This window comes from Nematolebias whitei, chromosome 5 (genome assembly GCF_014905685.2).
Source record: "Nematolebias whitei isolate Nwh7 chromosome 5, NemWhi1, whole genome shotgun sequence".
NCBI lineage: Eukaryota > Metazoa > Chordata > Actinopteri > Cyprinodontiformes > Rivulidae > Nematolebias > Nematolebias whitei.
In genome coordinates this window covers 31056063-31078090 of record NC_056502.1, presented here as the reverse complement: position 1 = coordinate 31078090, position 22028 = coordinate 31056063, and the positions used below count along the sequence as shown (strand labels likewise).

Here is a 22028-nt window from a genome sequence, read left to right as displayed (position 1 = left end):
AATACAGCACCTCAGACTGAGGAAGTCTCTCGGATGAGAGACGAAACGTTTCTACATTTTTTTGCTTTGTTTTGTTTTTTGTTTTTTTTGTTTTCTTGTTTTTTGAATGTCCAGAGGACCAGATTGAACTTATTTTGGATATCCATCAGTCTTATACTGCCATCCGATGGTCAAAAAAGGTACTACACACAAAACAAATAATCTAACGTCTTCTTAAATTTGACAGTAATTACTGATTATTGTCAAATTTCAAACAATATTATTGTTTATCGCAATAATTTCTGAGACAATTAATCGCCTAGCAAAATTTGTTGTTGTGACAGGCCTACTGTTACCTTTTATTTATTTATTTGTTTTGCAATGAATCAAATGCAATAAACAGAACCCAAATTCATATCCGCCCTCCCATTTTTTTAATTTTTTTTTTTTTAATTCATTTGAGGACCGGACTGAAGCCACCCGCTGGCCGGAAGTGGCCCATGGGCCGTCAGTTGAATGGCCCTGTTATATACCCTCTGGCTATAGGAGCTCATCAATGCGTGCAAATAACTCTTTAAAACCCACATTATTTTTAGCTTTTGCACAGCACTTGTGTGTGTGTTACTAATGTTCCATATTTGAACTTTCTGCAGCACTACACATGGAGTGGTGAGAACTCCTACTTCATGTGCGGCAACTGGGAGTCTCTGCACATTGGTGGAGGAGGGTAAGTTACGTTCTTATTGGTTTCAGTCAAACATATATCTGCTCACCACAGCAAATAAACAGTGTTGCACAAATTAATAAAAAGCTGCAAAATGAACATTGTTTTTCAGAGGTGGCTTCGCCCTGTGGCTGGATGCTGATTTGTACCATGGAGCCAGTTTTTCCTGCCCTACTTTCCACAACGCACCTCTTTCCACACATGAAGACTTCATCGTACAAGATGTTGAAGTGTGGACTGTCCAGTATTGAACGAGGACACCGAAGCTGTCCTTCATGGAGTCACTACACTTCAAGAGCTAGTAGCAGTTTAGACACTGTTATCCTGACGGAGAGTTCTCCGTCATGTCTGCACCTGCAGATTAGTCCACGTACAGTCCCAAGCCTTTTGGACTGGTTCTCAGACTGAGATTTCTGCTTGGTTGAGCTGTGACTGTTAAAGAAACGTGGCTACAAGAAATCCTGTGATTCATGTTCCTGCTGCTCTGAACTACTGCTCATCAACACCAGTGCTAGGGTCAAAAGTGACCGACATTTGAGGTTTTACCATGCTATCTGTTAATTCTGACAAACTGTGCTAGCTGAAAGTGATGACACTGTATGAGCTTTTTCAAGTGGTTAATATTTATGTTTAAACTTACTTGGTGCTGAACATCACATCATGACTGTTCAACAAAATGAACATGAATCTGCATTCTTGTTAAGAACACGTGGTTTTATCCCTTTAAGTTTTGCTATCGGCTCAAGTTAAATGATTCTTTCATGATGGGTTCCTTAAGAGCCCTTCTGAGCTCCTATAAAAGGTTTGGTTTGGATGCCACCTCCATTGGAAACCTACAGCAGGAGCTTAAAACCAAACTAAATAAATCGAATCAAAGCAGCGTTTCACTACAGCTTTAGGGAGTACGTGACCACAGCCGTTAATTATTTTTTAAAAGATAAGATGAACTTTACTGTCTGTCACAACTGTAGCAGAAATTCATCTTTGACACTCTTTTTGTTCATTTCACATTCAAACTTAACATTTCCACAAGTGCAAAACAATTAAATGAAATGAAATTAAGCTGTTTCTATTTAGGGTTGTTTAAATTCAATATTGCAAATGATACATATATATTTTTTAAATATTTGTAACTCATATTTTTATTGGTTTTTGTAATTTTTTTTGTGTGTTTTTTTACAAATTTTACATTATTGTATATTCTATGGTGTTTTTTGTTTTTGTTTCCTGAAATAAGAAAAAAATGCAAATTTATATGTCTGATTTATTTTGTGAACATTTGTGAGAAAAATCTGCACCTGTCAGAATGTTCTCTCTTTATTATATTTCGTTAAAGTGAACATTCTCACCATCTAATGGTGACCATAAATCATGTCTAGTTCTGCAGTGACAGAGCTTAAATGGGGGGGGGGGGGGGTGTGTTTCCGCAGGGGTCCATCCTGGGTTCCCTCCTATTCTCTTTATACCTGCTGCCACTTGGTGCTATTTTCCGGAATCACAACATACCCTTTCACTTATACGCTGACAACTGTCAAATTTACTTCCCCCTAAGACACAATGGTACATGCTCTTTTCAACCTCTGCTCGACTGCCTGGCTGACATCAGGGACTGGATGGATTTAAATTTCTTAAGTTTCAATGAAAAGAAGTCTGAAGTCATGTTGTTCCCTCCCAACGACACGATCACAAACCACTGCATCGACCTTTCCGCTCTAACCCTGTCAGAAAAACAAAGAGTCACTAATCTGGGCGGGATAATGGACCCTTCCCTGAAACTTAACAATCATGTAAACATGATTGTTAAATCATGTTTCTTCCAACTGAGGCGGTTGTCTAAACTGAAGCCCATATTGTCCAAAAATAACCTGGAGACAGTAATACATGCATTCATTACATCTAGGCTTGATTACTGCAATTCGCTCCTGTTTGGTATCAGTCAAACCTCCATTGCACGACTACAACTGGTCCAGAATGCAGCAGCCCGATTTTTAACCAGTACAGACAAAAGAGAGCACATTACACCAGTTTTGGCCTCACTGCACTGTCTACTGGTTCACTTTCGAATCCAGTTCAAAATACTTCTGTATGTCTACAAATCACTGAAGTCCCCCCCCATCTCTCTGATTTGCTACAACCGTATGTCCCACCACGCTCCCTGAAGTCAGTGGACCAGTTGCTCCTCACAGTTCCAGGAACTCGTCTTAAGCGCAGAGGTGACAGGGCCTTCTCTGTAGCAGGACCAAGACTCTGGAACGAGTTACCTCTGCTTGTCAGACAGGCCCCCTCCCTCTCGGTTTTCAAATCCTGTTTAAAAACTCACTACTATTCAGTAGCTTTCAACACAAGATGATCTGTGTTTTGATCCTGTACGCTCCACACTGGTTTGTCGTCATTATCTGCATCGTTTTTATGTCTATATTTCTGATTTACTTCATTTTGTATTTTGCTTCGTGTGTTGTCTGTTGTTCTGTCTGTACAGCACTTTGGTTGGCCTTGTAGCTGTTTTAAGTGCTTTATAAATAAAATGATATGGTATAAAAATTTAAATACAGTACAGTATACAGAATGTATGAAATGAAGTTCTTATTTCAACTCAAAAACACTAAAATTATGAATGATAAGGCTCCAGAGATATTTTTCTGCAGGTGCTGGGGTGGGGGTGGGGTGGTGGGTGGGGGGGTGGGGGGCTAAGCATTTCACTGAGGGTGCTATGAAGGATCATTTGTTCTTTCAGTTCTCAAGGTCAAGGTGTCTTTACTGTCATTCACATCACATGTGGTACATGAGATGGTATGAAATTATGTACACAGGGTCCCAGTTACAGCCAATAAAATACAAATTGTAAAGAAAAAAGGTAATAAGATCTAAAATATGAACTAAGAAATACACTAAACTAAGAATACACTAAGCACTAATAGTACAAAACAATGCGTCAAACAACAGCAGCCCGAACCCGAGTCTGTGTGAGCAGATGAGGACGAATGAACACAGCAGCATGAAATAAATCAGAAGCATAAGATCAGCAGCATGGATAGTCAGCAGCACATATCAACAACCAAGTGACATTACAGTGACTTTTTACAGTGATTTTCACAGTGATAATCCAGACTAGGGATTCATGAGTCTAACTGCTTCAGGGTAGAAGCTTGTAGCAATAACGAAGGGTGAGATGGAGGAAGAGGGGTGACACCATTTTCATCTCAACTCTACATTTGTTTAATTTATTTTTCATTCATGAAAGTGGGGGCCGGTTCAAATCCTGGTCTGGGGGCCTTTCTGGGAGGAGTTTGCATGTTCTCTCCGTGCATGAGTCGGTTTTCTCCAGGTACTCCGGTTTCCTCCCACAGACCAAAAACAAAACATGCATGTTAGTCTGATTGGTAACTCTAAATTGTCCCTAGGTGTGAGTGAGAGAGTGAATGGTTGTTTGTCTCGTTTGTCTCTATGTGTCCCTGTGATGGACTGGAGACCTGTCCAGGGTGTACCCCGCCCCTCGCACAGTGATTGCTGGACATGGGCACCGGTGACCCCCATGACCCAAAATGGAAGAAGCGGGTAAAAGATAATGGATGGATACAGTGGGGCACCAGCTGGTCAGTTTACTGACCAACAACAACTTCATTAATATATTCACTCTTTATTGATCAGAATCAGTCACTGAAGTAGAATCTGTTAATTTCTATACCAGAACAAATGAATATTCATCTGAATGAAGAGACCAAAGTTGTCTTTGAAGTTTTATTACAAAAATAATCAAACAAAAAATCAACAACAATAATAAACAAAGAATAGTAATGAATCAATCATGGCTCAGTTCTGTTATCTAAGGCAAAATTCATTCTTTGAGCAGGAATTATTTTGGTTTATATACACGCATGAATTTGGACAAAGTTTGACTATTTTATTAAATAGTTTACTTTGGATTTTGGTTGAAAGAAGTTATTTAATGAGATCAGATAAAGTCATTTATTATCACTGCAAGCCAGGAAATGATTTTTTACCAAGTTGTCAGCTAAAAATGGCATAACCAGTGGCATCATGTCACCAGTTTCTGCTCCTTACTGGATCAGTGTTGAGAGCATCACTCATCTTTCTGGGGTTCTGCTGGTGGATCAAACCAGGATAGCCCATGAAGAAGACTCGCCGGGAACTGCCCAAGGTAGCTGAACGTGCTGGCTCCATCCTCCAGCTGTCCAGCACTAGCGTTAGCAGCATTCTTCATAGATGTGGAAGGATGGCAGATGGCAGAAGATGGCTTGACCCTTCTTCCAAATTATTGTTTATTTGTTGTTTGCAGTCTGACTCCAAAAAATCCTCCTTTTCTGATTCTATTCTAGGCAATTCGGGTAATAGAAAATGGCCCATGTTTGCATTTTATGCATTTTTCAAATGTTTACAGAATTTTTTAGTAACTTGAATTTTCACTTCCGGTTTGGAGGTTCATTTCCTGTTGCAAAATTGGATATTTTTTTTACTCAATATAATCATTGATTGTTTTGTTTTAATTAGTTGTATTTTGCAAGGAAAATATCACAACAACCACATATTAAAGAATATTAAGTCAGATGAAAAAGAAAATAATCTGATATAATCTGATATTTATGGGGGTGCTAAGGGGGTGCTATGACTTTTCCAGGGGGAGCTATAGCACCCCCTAGCTCCCCCCTGGAACCGCCTATGAATAAAAATTAGATGTGAATATTAAAGAGAACACTTGAAAAATGACGTAGTTTGTTAAAATATTACAAAGGTAATGTCAATAGGCAGCCAGTGGGGAAAAAACTAAAGTTCAAGTTCATTGTTAAAATTTTATAAATTTGACTATCAATACGATAAAAAATAAAATGCGCACACAGACTTTCTTTAAAATTTTAAATGAAAATGTTAACAGCAGTGGTACCCTATTTTAAAAGTTGACAGAAGTGGTTAAGAGGTTAGAGAAGGTGAGCCTGATGCGAATCCCCGGACTGGTACATAACGTTTGTGTTGGAAAGGTGAAAAGCCACATACATCTGCCTTTACTCTCACTGCTCCTTAACCCGCTGTCCAGTTTTATTTGTCTCACCTTTTCTAGCTGTGTTTCATTCTTCTTCGTGCTTTTCTCTCACAAGTCTTTGGAACACTTTGTTCCTTTGTATATTTAAAAAACAACTCTCTCACTGGTACATTTTCATCTTTAAATCACTTATTGGTCTGTTGCCTTCATACATCTCCTCCTACATGTCACTGCAGCTACAGCTTGAGCTCTCAGGACATTATTACCTGCAGTGTTCCCTCAGTGAGAACTGAACTAGCCAAAAGGGCCTTCTCCTACGCTGCTCCTGTTTCCTGGAATATCTTACAAAAAGATTTGAAGCTTTCAACCTTGACCTCTCTAAGTGGTTTTAAACAGTTGTTTCTGTTCCTGGCAAGAACCAATCTGAGTACTCTTTTTAGTATTCTACACCAATCTAGCTGTTTTTTCGCTACGCTTATTTTCCCTTTTAATTATCATTTTGTTTTCAATTGCAAAAAAAAATTGTATAAATCATTTGTTAATGTCTATTGTTGTCGTTGTTATCCACTGTTGTCATCAATCTTTGTTAAAAACAGACCTCTCTTGTAAATGAGTCCTTGTGGCTCAATGGGACTTACCTGCATAAATAAAGGTTGAATGAATGAAAACTAAAAAACACACCATCTATACAATAAAAATGTAAACATTCAGTAAAGTGGTTCTTCAGGTTTAGATATGAACCTCTTGGTGAAATTTTTCTAGGGCCGTTGAACAAGGCCCTTAAACCTCAAGCTTCTCCCTGCTGTGTGCTCTCAGGATGGGAAAAATGCAGAGAATCAATTTTCTCACTGGGGATTAACAAAGTAAATATTATTATTATTATAAATTTAATTAATGCTATTATTCAAAAATATTGGTGCACCAAGTTTCAATGCTGACCCAAACACCAGCTCTGAAGTACGACCACCACCAACTTTGAACCTCTAGAGACTTAGATCTCTTCGTGGACTACCAATTAAAAGCAGATTTAGAAAATTACTTTTATCTACTTTTCTCCTCAGTACATACAGTGGAAATTAGTAGGGGTGCACCAATAAATTGGCCCCCATTTCCTTTTGGGAAATTCACGATACTTGCATGAGAAACCGATTTTACCGATTTGTTTAGTTTTAACAACAAATGTCTGAACTTCATTTATATTTCAGAGCACTACCTCATGGCCAGTTAAACAAGTCTGTATTGTTTCTAGGATATTGTTCAAGGGGATGTTTTTCAACAAAATAATATTGGGAAATTGAAGGTGCATTGTGACCTTATAACACCTGACTGTGTCGCTTATGAAACAAAATTGGTATCTGCCAAAATCAGAATCGGCAGGTCAGACTTTTTAGAAATCGGTGATCGGTCAGAAAACTGTAATCGGTGAACCCCTAGAAACTAGATTTTTACATCTGTACATAAATACATATTGCCTCATCTTCTGACATTACATTTAACTAAACCTTTCCTGTTTTAGGTCAGGATTACCAAAAGAATGGAAAAGTGCTACACTGACTTTATCTTTTTTGTTAGTAAAATAAACTAGAAAAATGAAATGTTTATTTTTATTTTAGCTTTTATAGTCAACATAACTTAAATGTACTTTCACTCAATACATGGCGGTAATGTTCATAAACAAGGAGTTTAAAATGTTCATAAATAAGGAATTTAAAATGTTCATAAATAAGGAATTTAAAATTTCAATTGTCATCCATAGATATCATATATAAAAATTAAAAACAAATGTTTATATGATTTTTGTGGCGTCATCCGCCAGAAAAAAAAGTCGGCTCATATCGATGACGTCATCAATAACAGCCGAAGCTGTTGATTGGTTTTTTTTTAGACATGGCCGGTGTTCAGTCTGCCCAGCCTACTCAAAATGATGTTTCTAAAACCAGCAGCGGTCAGGCTGATGGATATGAGAAGAAGTGTATTTTCTGCAAAGTTGTGAACAATGAGATGGGCACAGAACTCCTCCATAGCGTGAGATTTATCTGGTCATTTTTAGTGCTAAGTTAGTTAGCATGATTAGCATAATTATTCTCTATGCTCTTTAACAATCCGGGTTTGTTAACTTCTAGCTAATATATTAGGTTTGGCGTGGACTGTTTTAGGTAACCCTTACACGAAGGGTGACACATTGTGGTAAATGATGTGGATGTTTTAGTTATTCTTTAGGTGTGGCTCAACTCCCCTGGTTCAAATAACAGTAAAATGTTGAATAAATCAATTACCACCTAGAAGTACAATGCTTTCTATCAACTTTGGTAAAACTCCAGACATTTTAAAAGCAACACATTTTATTGCAGGATGAAGAGATTTCCTGTTTCAGAGATATACATCCTGGAGCTCCACATCATTATCTGGTTGTTCCAACAAAACATGTAGGGAACTGCAAGTCACTCAGCAAAGAGCATTTGCCTTTGGGTAAGTTTAAATAATAAACTTGTGCTTACTGCAGAGGTGGAGGACAGACATATTTGTAGTTCCCAACAATAATGGCAACCTTTTATCATCTTTTATCAAATTGTTAATTTTCTTTTCTTTTTCTTCATAATTTCTGCATAGTTTTTATCATGTCAAATGTGAACTTGTTTTTTCTTGTATGCCTTGTTATATTGTGTTCTGTTTTTCTTAAATTTTCAATTAAGACACACACACAAAAGTTCCCAACTGACGTCACACTTTCTACATCTGGACACTTTCCGCCATCCAATTAAGACAAGCTAACCTAAATCAACTTTCCATTTCAGTGAACATGTGTGAGAGGTTAATCATGGTTGTTTCCTGTTGGGTTAAAGGGTGTACAAACTAAACAGACAGTAAAGCCTTTTCATCATAAACCATAATTGAGAAAGCATGTAAGTGAATAAACTTTGCAACTCGGCACTGAGCTCTGATGAGTGTGGCTCACTAAAGTATGTGACCGATAGGAGCCGGTCTGACTCAGCACATTTAGGCTTTGTCCACCTCATATGGATCAGTCTTAATAACTATATTTTTTTCTTCACACTATTTCAACAACATAATAGTTAATGTGTTTCTGTAATGTCCTATAGCATTTGAAGAAGCCACAGTTGATAAAATTTAGAAAAATAGCCCAAAAATACATTTTTAAAACTTAACGCAGGTTACAGTTACTTACATAGCGGTTTTCTGGTAGGACTAGTGTCCGGTACGGTCTAATGAGGACTGTAGTGTTTTGTAAACTCTCACTTACAGCAACTCTAAGATAGTTTGTGTTAATGCCACCTGATTGAAGTACAAGTATTATTTTCAATTCATTTTATTTCTGTAGAGTCAAATCACACCAGAAGTCATCTCAGGGCACTGAACAGAAACATTCATATATATAATAAACAGTTAATAATGTTATTTATCTAAGGAGCCAGCAGATTGCTTTGAGTTTTCACTTCGTCGCAGTCTCCCATCTTAAGCGAGTACGGATGTGACAGTGGAAGGAAAAACCACTACCAGATCTTTTAAAAAGTGTATGTCTTCCTTGTTTTTAGTGAAGCGAATGGTCGAAGTGGGGAAGGAGATTCTTCAAAAACACCAATTAACAGATCTCACTGATGTCAGGTTGGCTGCACTCAGTGCTTCACAGTGTAATGTTTTTATCATTTGTCTGTGGTGATGTAAGTCGCCATGTTATGTTGAGTATTTAAATTCTTTTGTTTGCAGGTTTGGTTTCCATTGGCCTCCGTTCTGTTCTGTCACACACTTGCACCTTCACGTCCTGGCCCCTGCCAGTCAGATGGGCTTCATGTCCCGCCTCTTCTACAGACTCAACTCCTATTGGTTCATCACAGTAAGCGCTTTTAGTCATTCTTACAAGGACCACTGCCATTAATGTTAAGATTATAAAATGTATTTTTCTTCTTGCTTCAAAGTTTATGCAAAATCACAAATGTATTGGGCTATTTTTCAACTTAAAGCTTCTCATGAAATGTTTAATGGATGGATGGATGAAATGTTTCTTGCTGGAACTGTTGAACACTGGTGTGATAAACACGACAGAACTCATATATTCTTTTGTAGGTAAAATTTCTAGTTCATAGTGTGTTTAGCATATGTTTGTGCTGTATAGTGGAATAACTGGAGTTATTACACCTTCGTTTCCACACAGCATTTTCCGTGCTCTTTTGGGGCCATCTTTTCTCTCTCTTTTTTCTTTTCTCTCTCTTTTTTCTTTTCTCTCTCTTTTTTCTTTTCTCTCTCTTTTTATTACCAAAACTCTTGCTCTGGTCCAAGATAACTGTTTCTAAAACAAAACAAAAAAATACTACTCCTGAGCATCAATGAGCAAACTTGGTGTGAGGGCCATCAGACTCTTTGCCATAATTAAAACAAAATGACATAAATCAACAAAACTTGCATTTATTAATGAATATTTTATGAGGGGAAACTGTCTGTACTGAACTAATGACTTGATTCCAGCAGAGGGCGTGGTTTACATTTTAAACTAAAATAGATCCTCTTTATTTGCCATGTTAACACAGTAAAGTCATTGTCTTCTCTGGAATAACTAAAGACAAAAAACACTCAGAATGTTACAATATTTAGCAACATTCTGACATCTGACCATTTTGTCAATATTGCCATTTTGAATATTTTATATGTTAAGATAGTGGTGTGGTATTTCAGATGTAAAAAGTTAAGTGACATTTTTTGATCAGGCATGCTAATCCTGATACAAATTTGCTATCATTAAAAAAGGAAGACTTTTTTTTAAAATATAAGTTGTGATGCTATAATTAAATGTGTGGCCCTTAGATTAACTGAACTGAGTCAGAATGTTACTTTGGACAATATGATGTATAGTGGAGTGTAATAAGAATCATTCAAACTTTCAGTATTTAACATTTATCTAGAAACAAATGCAAAATATTCACAACTTTCAGTTGCTTATGTGTATATTTGCATTCAAATGACTAATTTTATGATCTTGTAATTTGTATATTTTTTATTTAAATGAAGTTTGGGGTGCAGTTGGGGAAATATTTTGTGTGGATGTGTAGAGGGAGGGGGTTTGCTGCTAAACTGCAATACTTGCTGAGCCTAAAAGGTGCCAACACAAAGATTTAATATTTATGACTGTTTTTCAGGCAGATCAGCTGATTGAGCTTCTCAACTCCAAAGGAGATGCCGACTGATCACTGGAGTCCATTTTTCTTGGCAGCTGGACGTTGACGAGGCGCTGGGCCGGCTGTCTGTTTTGCAGACGCCATCTTGGATGATGCAGATGTTATTTTCTGTCTGGCTGCTGCTGAGAACATTATTTAAACTGATAACACTGAAGGGAGGTCATTTCTAGTTTTAGTGAAATTCAAAGCCTGGTAAAGATTGAATGAAGACAACTTTAGTCTTCTGGTGTTTGAAATGTGTCACAAAAACCTGAGAAGCACTTTAATGTTGAATAATTTTACCAAGTGAATTAATTTGTAATTAACTAGCCTCGTTAAAAAAATCATCCATGTGGACCAAGGAGTAATTCATGTTATTCTCATTTATTATTTCTACAAAACCCTAGAGGTGTGTTAAATAAAATACGAGCTGTACTCTGATAATGCAGACAATTATCACCATCACCATAAATTCAGATCCAGAAACAGCAACGCAGCTTTCAGGCTGTTGCATTTCCTGTCTTGCATGATTGCTTTTATTTATAAATCTCAAGTTATGCATGTAAAACCATAAAATATGACATCAGAAGGAAAATTGGTTTGTACAACTCATAATTGTCCTAACAGATACTTTTAATGTATTCACAAAATATTGTAGATTTTCTCATTTTTGCAGCTTAGCTGAGAACTGAAATGTACCTTTATGTTGATGAGCATGAAGTACTACATGGATGGAGTATTCAAAAGCTTATTAAAAGGTACTTCACTGAGTAATCTGGCTGTCGAGTACAACACAACATTACCGGCACATTAAACTGAAAAATTAATGATGAGCGTCAATGGTTGATTTACTGTAAAAAATGTTGGAATAAAAAATGTTTTGACTTTAAATGAAAGATGGACATCATTGTGACAGAACCTCTTTGGAAACAACCCTTCACAAGTCTCGAGTTTAATCACATTTACAAAATGATCAACATGGCAAATAAAAAAAAGACTGCAAGTATAATGAAGGCGACAACATTTTATTTATAACAAATGTTTTATTTTTAATTTGAGAAGTTATGTCCATCTTTTATCACAATGTTCATTTTGTGGCTTTGCCAAACTTTGCTGCTGTTTATAGACTGAATGTAAAAAATGAACTTTAAGCATTTTTTAATTTAAAATAAATTATATGGTAAAACATTTTTTGAGAGCATTTTTAATACTTTCCATCAACTAGAGCAGTGTCTGACTACATTTTTTTCCCCCAGAGGGCCAAATAAAGATATTGAAAGCAATCCCAGGGCTGCATAGATAACTGGAAAATACATTTTCTTTAATAATGACAATCTGGACATTTTTCAGCCATTTTGTTTTTGTATCGTAGTTGGCATGTTTGATATAAAATATGTCTCCGATACTCTGCAGGATTATTAGACATGTTTTCTGTAAACTGATTCTTGTGACAATTTATTTGTTAGCCTAAGTATGTAGAAAAAATGTTAAGGTTGCCTTTTGGAGTCTTGTAAGAGATGGTTGTTCTGGAAACAAAACCTAAAACAAAAGTTTTAATCCAAATGTTTTCAATGTATTTGTCCAAGACGTTTAATTTAAACTTCCTTAAGTTTCATTGATAAAATGAGTTTCAATGATAAAATGCTGGTTTACATCAACTTATTTAAGTTTTCTTTTATACATTTTTTTATTAAGAATATTGGGGGCCAGATAGAGATTGTTCAAGGGCCACTTTTGGCCCTCAGGCCATTTTGCCCACGTCTGAAGTAGGATGTTTAAATTTCTTTGTTACATTAATAAAAGTTAGTTCTGAATCTTTAGTCAGTTTTTAGAGAAGCGTATAAGTTAAACTTAAAGCAGGGCTACTCAACTGGTGGTGCAATCGGGCGACGGGTGAGCTCAGTTCAGCCCATGGGTTCATTTTTAAATAAAACTAGATTTTAAATCATAAAACAAACTTAATGATAATAACTGCTGGATGTCTGCCCCCTGAGCTCTTGGCTGCAGTAACTGTGACCCCCTGAGCTATTTAGTAGAATAGTCCTGACTGGCTGCCATCCCAATAAAAATAAAATAGCATTATAGAACGTAAAAAGTGTTTTAGTTCATACATTGTTATTTTGCTTTTAAACATGCTCTTAAAATATTGAGTTCATAACAAATTGTTTTTATGTTATTACAACATAAGTACCACTTTGAAGTAAGAAATGATCACAGTTTTTTCCTCATAATAATTTAATACCATATTGTTTGAGTGTAAAAAACACAAGAATGTGTATCGTAATAAAGGTTGTTATAATGTAAAAAAAAAAAAAAAAAAACATTTTAAGAAGATAAACCAGCAGCAAATAAAAAGCAGAAAAGATTTTGATATTCTATTTTAGGTTTGCTAGGATATGTGCACTCTTTGGTCATTTCGTATATATTTATTATGGTTTTAATTCAAACAGAAAATGTCTCGAGATGTGTAATGAGTCTAACAGCTGCATGTGAATCTAATGTTGGACACACTAAACTTGGACTTGCATGTTTCACTGTGTAAGGAACAGGTAGTTTTACATTAAGCAAATGTAATGCATTCTTTAGTGTGGTCCCTGCCATTTTTTCACCAACATGAGGTAGCATCACTCCACCAGAAAAATAACTACATGATCATCCTTCCCTTGCCACAGCATCTCCCCTTCAAACTCAACCAGTCTCTGTTTTCTGGCCCGTAAAAGAATTCCCACCAGTTTGTTAGAGATGGCCACATAATGCTGGAACAGTTTCCCAAACTCCACAGCGATCACTTTCCTGTTGCTGCCACCATCACCCCCATCTTTCTCTTTCAGCTCTCCGATGGTCTTTATTGCCTCGCATAGCTTCTTAATCTCTTTGCTGATGTGTGTGTGAGCCTCCTGCCCACGCTGCTCTGTCAGAGACCCCTGCAGGGGTCTTCCATAGTCAAGTTTCGCCTGGTACACCCCCACGCTGTGTCTGCTGTCATGGCTGAACGGGTTGTGCTTCTGGTTCCGCTGGTGCTCACTGCACCACTTCTGCCAGTTCTCTTTCAGCCCCTTCACAGAAACTGTGTGGCCCTCACACTGAGCAGGAGAGTTGACTTCTTTCTCTGTTTCCATGGCGACGGTGCTCTCCCTGCTGGTCATTGTGCACAAAATACAAACCTGTTACAATGCTAAGAAGAAAACAAAGCATTAATATTGAGATTTAATGCACAAGTGTGAGTCTGTAGTTACATCTATCTAGTGGTTGTGATTTAGTACAAAAAAGAAGAAAATGTTACTTAGCAGAATAAAGTTATCAGTTAACTTTGAGCTAAAAAAAAATAGCCATTGTTTTAGAGTAACATAACTAAGCATTTATATTAATAATTAAGATCATAATTTAGTTCTTACCTGACTGAAAGTAACGTTTTACTGCAGCCCAAGTTCAATCATTCTTTTTAAGTTACCTCATAATGCTAACCATCAGTGCCGCTGTTCTGATGACACCAGCTAATGCTCAGGTGAAACCCATTTGATTGACGTATGTCTTGACCAATGGCGTAAATGAGAAGACAATCGCTTATAGTCGTCAACCAATCAAAGGCTAGAGGGGAAGTGGTTTTAAAATTAGGCTCTTATTTGTGGTGCTGTGGAAAAGAGGATTATAGAAAGTTCATCTACGTCCTTGGGTTGCGTAAATTGATAATTTGGTGAACAAAAGAAAGCCAGAGGGAGAAAGAAACAGAATAATAGTAATAATATCATGATAAAACTTTTAAAAATTGTACAAGCTTATTTAAATAATTGATAGTACACTATTGTACCATTATTGACATTAAATTCTATTATTTGCTTTAATCTGTGTTTTAACAATGTGAGTGTTCACATTGCTTGATAATAAAATGAAGGCGATCCCCTTCTACCTGACCCCTACCATTGTCGTCAAACGGTACTTTGTAATGAGGTTCCGGTTTCAAGTCGGACCTATTATGAAGGCGCATCAAAGATGGCTGCCTCCACTTGTCGATCACGTCGCTCATGCCTTCAATATTTGTTGCATCTTGCTCATGATTACCTGGACTACAGGTTACCGGTAACGTTATTGAAATGATCTCTGTGTCTGTTAGTTTAAATGTTATAAAAAATCATCATTATAATTTTATTCATACACTTTAACCCACGCTTCTGTTTTCGCTGTGTGTCCTTGCTAATTTCAAACTGTACCGGTTCATTAGGTTTTGCTAGTTTCAGGTAAACAAAATCATGTTTGTCTTGTAATTATAACAAGCTAACATATTTTCTTTATTGGTAAGAATTTTCCATTCCTCTGATTTTAATTTTTAATTTTTTACGTATTATACTAAGGCACTAAACATTTTAATTAAAATATATAGTATGTTTTAGTATATTATATATGATATAGCTTATTTTTAAGTATGTAAAATAATTTTAAACTAACAATAAATTAAGGTTCACTCATCTTAGAGTTTATTCTGTATTCTTTAGTCCCTACATTTGTCTTCTATCAGCTTTATGTGCAACTTTAGTCTTCCTATTCAGTTCTTACAATACTCGCGATTTATTGTTGTAGGAGGACAATATTTTGCACTGTTCTTCATGTATGTGCTGAATTTTGTAGGAAATAAAGTCTCTGCTGGATCTCAGAGCAAAATCATTCCACCCAACTGAAAACTTCAATGAACAGGTTAGTAAGTCAGCATACTTTGGTAGGTATTGCCTCATGCTCTTGACTATCTGCATTTTTTGTTGTTCCTTCTAGTCTCCTTTCTGGTGCCTGGACAGTTTGTCAGAGGAGGATGTTCGCAGCGTTATGGCCAGATCTGTTTGTGCAAAGTAAGTGGTTTAGCTTTGGTAGAGATGAATTGTGTTCAGTTTTAAAGACAAAACATCGTACAACTTAGTCTGTCTTCTTAGTTCTATAATTTAGTTCCAGTTCATACCACAGTATCATTGCAGGTCTGCATTTGAGCTGTGGGGCCATGGCAATACGCACAGTGAACTCAAAACATCCCTCTTGAACTACCCATCAGAGAAAATGGTTTGTTATAGTTCTTTTAGGTTGGATAGACCTGTTCTTACACAAGTTGAGATTTTCATATTAGATGTAAAGTCTTTTAATTCTATGTCTACGATCATGACACATTTCCTTACAGAAGCCCTACATGCACAAAGAGTCTACATACAAAATCAACATCTACTCTTTTAACAAATCTTTGGCATTTGAAGACCGAATCAAGAAGATTAATGTAAGTATTTAAATGTGCTTTTAAGTGGAAAAAGTGTCAAATATCTCGTGTTAGTGTTTAAATGTCATGTTTTGTGTCTTGTCCACTAGGCTTTGGCGTATCTTCCCTTTGAAGGTACAGTGAACCTGACGAACCCTCAGCACATCTTCTGTTTGTTAGAGGATTATGGCACCGACCCTAACAACATCCCACAGCATCCCAACTACATTTACTTTGGCAGATGGGTAAGATAGGTTGACTGGTTTGTAAATGGAGGAGAGTGGGACTTTGCAGTTGAATACCTGTTCTTCTTACACATTAGATAGCAGATGGTCAGCGGGAACTGATTCGCTCCTTCAGTGTGAAGGACAGACATTTTATTGGAAACACCAGCATGAATGCTGGCCTCTCATTCCTCATGGCAAATCATGCAAAGGTCAAAGAGCACGACCTCGTTTTTGACCCGTTTGTTGGCACAGGTAAGTTCATGTTGTCACTACTTTCCATTCAGTTACACATTATGGAAATCAATCATTTATGTTTTTGTTTTTTCTCTAATGGTCTCAGGGAGCCTGTTGGTTGCATGTTCTCAGTTTGGAGCTTATGTCTGTGGAACAGATATTGATTACAACACAATTCATGGCAAAGGTATATTATCTACATAGCTATAATTTGACATGCAGAATTTAATCCAAGTGGGGTTTTTTTGTTTGTATTTTTTTTTACATATTTTTATGTTAAGAAACAAAGAATTAGTATGTAAATATGACAACCCTTTCTTTGTCCTGGTAGGTCGGTCCAGCCGTAAAAATCAAAAGTGGCGAGGTCCCGATGAGAACATCAGAGCTAACTTACGACAATACGGAACAGAGAGGATGTATGTGGATGTGATGGTGTCTGATGCATCCAAGCCGTTGTGGAGGAACACTCCTCTGTTTGACGCAATCATTACTGATCGTAGGTCCCGAATTAATTCAAATAAAAAAAACAAAACATGAAAACTAATGGAACTTATTGAAAATCAGTTAGCCTCTTAAATTTAGATAAAACATTTCAGAGTAGTTTTGTGCTGCTAACTGAAGTCTGGTTGAAGTCAACCAGTTTGGTGGTGCTCAGATGGTTTCTGTAGTCCGCCCTCTCCCAGCTGACTCATTTGAGGCAGTCATGGCCAAAGTGGTTCAAAACATGCTGATTCACGCTCAATAATCCTCAACCGAGTCGGTGGGGGAGAGGGCAGACACCAGAAACCATCTTAGCACTACCAAACTGGTTGACCCACTATGTGAAGGTTCTATTTATAAGACTGAGTTTATAAGAAACCATCTGGAGGACCTGACTTAACTTTGTTGGATTTTTCTACCTGGATTAATGCACATGAATCCAGAAACCTTACATAAAATTACAGTTTGGTATACAACACAACTTTTAAATATTGTTACTGTTATGTTTTCATTTGTCTACATGCTCATAATTTGACATAATCAACTTTATTAGTCACGCTTCATAACTGTCTTGTTTAATAAAAAAGTGACTTTACCTTTTAATGTCATTAGTATCATAAGATGATGTTTTAACAGACGTGTTCTTTCTGCAATGCAGAGCTTGTATCAGCTGTTAACAACCTTTTATTTTATTTTATTTTACAATTCAATACATCTGTAAAAGTTAATGACCTTCAGCATTATGGTCAACATATGACCAAAGAAACACTGAACACACAGTTAATTTAAAATTAAATTTTTTGAAAAGTTATTTTTTGGAGATGTAAGGCTCCAACTCTACTAAATTGGGAACATCTTTAGTAGTTTTGTAGGAATAATGTAAAACTGTGTACAGAACTATGAAAACTTCTGTTCCAAAAGATTATAAACTCAGCTATGGTTCAAGGTTCTTTATTGTCATTCACATCACATGTGGTACAGGAGGTGGAATGAAATTGAGTACTCATGGTCCCAGTTATACCCCAGAAAAAACAATAAATATATATGCACTTTAGTCACACTTGCAAAAATACACAAATTCTGCTTTTAATTTTTAGATAAAATAAATTATTTGCTTTTATTTTATTTTATTTTTAGCTCCATATGGGATCAGAGAGTCTACAAGAAAAACAGGCTCCCACAAGGGCATCAATAAACCCCCCGATGGCACGTAAGTCCACCTGAAATGCCACAAACATGCCCAGTCTTCAGTTCTAGACTCGCTTTTGATATTAAGTAGTTTTTGGTAAAGTTTATAAAGTTGTAAAACAAAAACGTGAAGTCTAGGATTTACTGGTGGTTATATAATCTCACCAGTCACTTGGAGAAACTTGAAAAGCTTTTGTTGTTGCTCTTTTTTCTCTCCAGCTACACTGAGTCCCATGTACCTGTCTCCCAGGTGTACAACCTCAGTGACATCTTCTCAGATTTGTTGAACTTCTCTGCCCACCGCCTGCTCATGGGTGGGAGGCTCGTCTATTGGCTGCCTGTCTACAGACCTGAGTGAGTAAACACACTTTGTATCATCAGTTAACATCACCTCCATCTGGAAGGTCATCGGTTTGGTCTCCAGCTGCACTGCATTGCCTCATTGTGCTCAGTCTGTGTGTGATGAACCCTAACTGTAAGTTAGAGAAGGTGAGCCCGTGATCGGATGATCGCCGGTTCAACTCCCGGTACAGACAACATCGAAATGTGGGTGGGAAAGGTGAAACACCCACACCTGCCTCCACCCTTATTTGCCCCTCTCTGGGCCCTTGAGCAAGGCCCTTAACCCCCACCAGCTGCTCCCCTGGGGCGAATTAATGTGTGAATTAACTCACTATGTACCCTATGTACATAATTTCGCTCCACCACATGTACCACATGAGGTGCGAATGACAATAAAGAAACTCTGACTCTGACTCTGACTCTGACTTAATCAACCCTATTTATTCCCCCAGTAATAAATCTGTTGTTGTTTAACCTGGCTCGTGGGCGATCACACATTCATCAGAACTCCCCGCACATCAGGGAAGAGTGAACGAGAGCGCAGCCTTTCACTCCTGTTCCTGCTAATTTAATTCTGAGAATTAAACTTGAACACCAAAGCACAGATATTTTGTAGGCCCCAGATTAAAGTAAAGCTCCTGTGATCCGTGATCCTGGGGAACGCTGTAATATGTACTTGTACGTAGCTGAAATGACAATAAAACCTCTCCGACTCCAAGATGTGCGTCTCAATTTAACTTTATATTATTTTCCCTCAAAATTACAAAGTTTTCTTTGATGATGTGTAGCTTTTCAAAATATGTTTGTCAGATATGAGTAAAAACTCTGGACCTCTTTTTTTTTCTGCTGGTTGAGTGAGTCCTGGTTGCATCGTGATGAAACCTATATTTTTGGAATCTGTGAGATCTCTGCTTCCAGCAGACATGCTGGTTGTGTGTAGAAGCCATGGGGGGAACAGCTGAGACGAGTTTTGCGGTCACACCATTTTATGCAGTTTGTTTGCTGATCCAACTGCTTGTGGTTTTAGCTGTGTTTGGTGGTTGTAGAAATATTTTTTTATTACCTTTTAGCTAAAAATCTGATGTGTCAATACCACATGTCTGTGTTAAAATAACAGAACTTGAGGGAGCTGACATAGAAAACAGGAAGTGCAATTCAACCCCTGGTACCGGGAGTGTGTGGCTCAAGAGGTAAACAGGCTGCAACATTTGACTGGACACTTGGATGAGTGTGAATATCTAATTTATTCAATATAATTTCCACTTACAAACATGCAAGATAAACGGGGGAGCTTTTCTGACTCATTCAATAAAAAGTTGATTTGTCCACAAAAACTTGCAGTTGTAGAAGACACGGTTCCACTAATAGTGGCCCTAACTTTCTGTTTAGCGGATTAGCGTTTTCGTTAGCTTTGAAATCCTCTAGCGCAATTAGCTTCTGCTAAATTTATATCTGGTAAATTCAAGTCTGCTAATTTTTTTTAAAGACAGTTCACGCTAACAGCGTACAGGAGAATGGAGATTTACACGGAGTCATGTTAAGCTGTACTATGCAGAGCTAAGCAAAGTTAAGTACCATCTGGTGACATCACCATCCACACAATGCCTTTTTACTCTCATAATTTTATTACCGTTACTGTTTTATTACCACAGTCTCTGACTCATGGTGTCAGTTTACAGCCAATAACGGACTTTAACATAAATGCAAAACCAGAACAGAAAAATTAATGACATAAATAACCCATTTTTATACTCAGAAACATCATAAACAGTCAGAAACATTGCACACATAATTCCTAACCAGCATGCTTTGCAACACTTACACTGTCTCTGGGATATGACTCTCTCACACATTTCTTCACACGTCTTTACTTTAAGACAAACAGATTTGTTACTGAGAGAATACGGATGTAGTTAGTTTATAAAAGTAGTAAACCACAAAGAGGATCACCTGAGTGGGTTAACCCCTCATGGTAGATGACACAAAGGAGACATCCGACACACATTGAATGCATCACTCTGCTTCAGCACAGCAGAGTTCTGCTCTGCCTCTTTGGTTCTGATGGACAGAAGTCATTTCTGAAAGGTCACTTCTGAACGGGGCATGGACGCTTTACTTGTGTTTTATGAATCGTTTGAGTTGTGTTCACTTACAATGTTGTCACATTAAAGACAGTCTTACAGTGTCAGCGACATCAATGTATGATAAAAGTTAGCACTTTAGCATGAGCTTTCACAAATTTTTAAAAATCTGTTTAGCCTTAGTCAAGCTAACTTTTTGTTTAGCTGCGCCCACCACTGCTTATTGCACTTTGTTTTGAAGACATAATGTAATTCTGACAGCTTGTTGCAAGTTTAGGATTAAATTTAACAAAACTCAGGGTAGTTGCTGCCGTGCAATCAGTAGTTTCCAACAAACTACTAACAAACAGTAGATGACAAATGAAAGAAATGTGGATAGTACATAACTGAACTACACTGCCTGGCTAAAAAAAAAAAGTTCTCACACTAATATTTTGTTTGACCGCCTTTATCTTTGATTACAGCATGCATTTGCTGTGACATTGTTTGGACAAGCTTCTGCAATGTCACAAGATCTATTTCCATCCAGTGTTGCATTAATTTTTCACCAAGATCTTGCATTGATGACTAGGCACTAGGCATGATGGGTGCATCACTTCACCTGCCTCTCTCCTTTACCCTGATGCGTCCATCAATCTGGAACAGGGTCAATCTGAACTCATCAGACCACATGACCTTCTTCCATTGCTCCAGAGTCCAATCTTTATGCTCTCTAGTAAAATGAAGCCTTTTTTCCAGTTAGTCTCAATGATTAGTGGTTTTCTTAAGGCTACACAGCTGTTCAGTCCCAGTCCCTTGAGTTCCTTCACATTGTGCGTGTGGAAATGCTCTTACTTTCACTATTAAACATAGCCCTGAGTGCTACTGTTGTTTTTCTTCGATTTGATTTCACCAAACGTTTTAAGTGATTGCCAATCACGATCATTCAGGATTTTTTTCTTGCCACATTTCTTCCTCGAAGACGATGGGTCCCCACTATCCTTCCAGTTTTTAATAATGGGTTGGACAGTTCTTAACCCAATTTTAGTAGTTTCTGCAATCTCCTTACATGTTTTCTCTGCTTGATGCCAATGATTTGACCCTTCTCAAACAGACCGACATCTTTTCCACCACCATGCGATTAGTCTTTCAACATGGTTGTTTAAGAAATGAGAAGAAACTCATCGCACCAGTTGGAGTTAAATAACTTGTTGCAGCTGAAAGATAATCGCCCATGCAGTAATTATCCAATAGGAGGCACCTATTGTACCTGGTAGCTTACTTAAATCCAGGTGGCAACTTTTTTTTTGCCAGGCAGTGTATTTTCTATAATGCAGAAAAACTTCTGGCAATGCAAAAAAAACCACCTTCCTCCCCCTCTCTCTTTTTAACTTTGCTCC

The 22028-nt window shown here is 37.3% G+C and overlaps 4 protein-coding genes across 4 annotated transcripts in view; 3 read left to right on the top strand and 1 right to left on the bottom strand.

The window, feature by feature from the left end:
• The window catches only part of LOC119410200 (nuclear receptor coactivator 7), a gene marked incomplete in the record, with an annotated part of 46473 nt that extends 45392 nt beyond the window's left edge, over positions 1-1081 (top strand). The window contains 1 exon segment of the mRNA XM_037677113.1: positions 970-1081.
• A 6483-nt stretch (positions 1082-7564) lies between these two features.
• Positions 7565-11517, top strand: hint3 (histidine triad nucleotide binding protein 3). The gene is made up of 5 exons (XM_037677112.1): positions 7565-7724; positions 8051-8168; positions 9254-9323; positions 9426-9552; positions 10850-11517. The coding sequence occupies exons 1-5, from the start codon at positions 7587-7589 to the stop codon at positions 10895-10897; spliced, it is 501 nt and encodes a 166-aa protein (XP_037533040.1). The 5' UTR covers positions 7565-7586; the 3' UTR covers positions 10898-11517.
• A 1974-nt stretch (positions 11518-13491) lies between these two features.
• Positions 13492-14013, bottom strand: si:dkey-29b11.3 (actin-binding Rho-activating protein-like). The gene has a single exon (XM_037677277.1). The coding sequence runs from the start codon at positions 14011-14013 to the stop codon at positions 13492-13494; it is 522 nt and encodes a 173-aa protein (XP_037533205.1).
• Positions 14014-14857: 844 nt separating this feature from the next.
• LOC119410198 (tRNA (guanine(10)-N2)-methyltransferase homolog) lies at positions 14858-18584 on the top strand. Its single transcript, XM_037677110.1, has 11 exons — positions 14858-14944; positions 15491-15556; positions 15632-15705; positions 15829-15910; positions 16026-16118; positions 16208-16342; positions 16420-16576; positions 16665-16745; positions 16890-17054; positions 18176-18248; positions 18446-18584. The coding sequence occupies exons 1-11, from the start codon at positions 14858-14860 to the stop codon at positions 18582-18584; spliced, it is 1152 nt and encodes a 383-aa protein (XP_037533038.1).
• The last annotated feature ends 3444 nt before the right edge of the window (positions 18585-22028 follow it).

Coding starts and splice junctions, on each gene's coding strand:
- hint3 (XM_037677112.1), top strand. CDS start 7,587: ATGGCCGGTGTTCAGTCTGCCCAGCCTACTCAAAATGATGTTTCTAAA. Junction 7,725..8,050: donor GCACAGAACTCCTCCATAGC/GTGAGATTTATC, acceptor ATTTTATTGCAG/GATGAAGAGATTTCCTGTTT. Junction 9,553..10,849: donor ACTCCTATTGGTTCATCACA/GTAAGCGCTTTT, acceptor ACTGTTTTTCAG/GCAGATCAGCTGATTGAGCT.
- si:dkey-29b11.3 (XM_037677277.1), bottom strand. CDS start 14,013: ATGACCAGCAGGGAGAGCACCGTCGCCATGGAAACAGAGAAAGAAGTC.
- LOC119410198 (XM_037677110.1), top strand. CDS start 14,858: ATGGCTGCCTCCACTTGTCGATCACGTCGCTCATGCCTTCAATATTTG. Junction 14,945..15,490: donor ACCTGGACTACAGGTTACCG/GTAACGTTATTG, acceptor TGAATTTTGTAG/GAAATAAAGTCTCTGCTGGA. Junction 16,119..16,207: donor ACCGAATCAAGAAGATTAAT/GTAAGTATTTAA, acceptor CTTGTCCACTAG/GCTTTGGCGTATCTTCCCTT.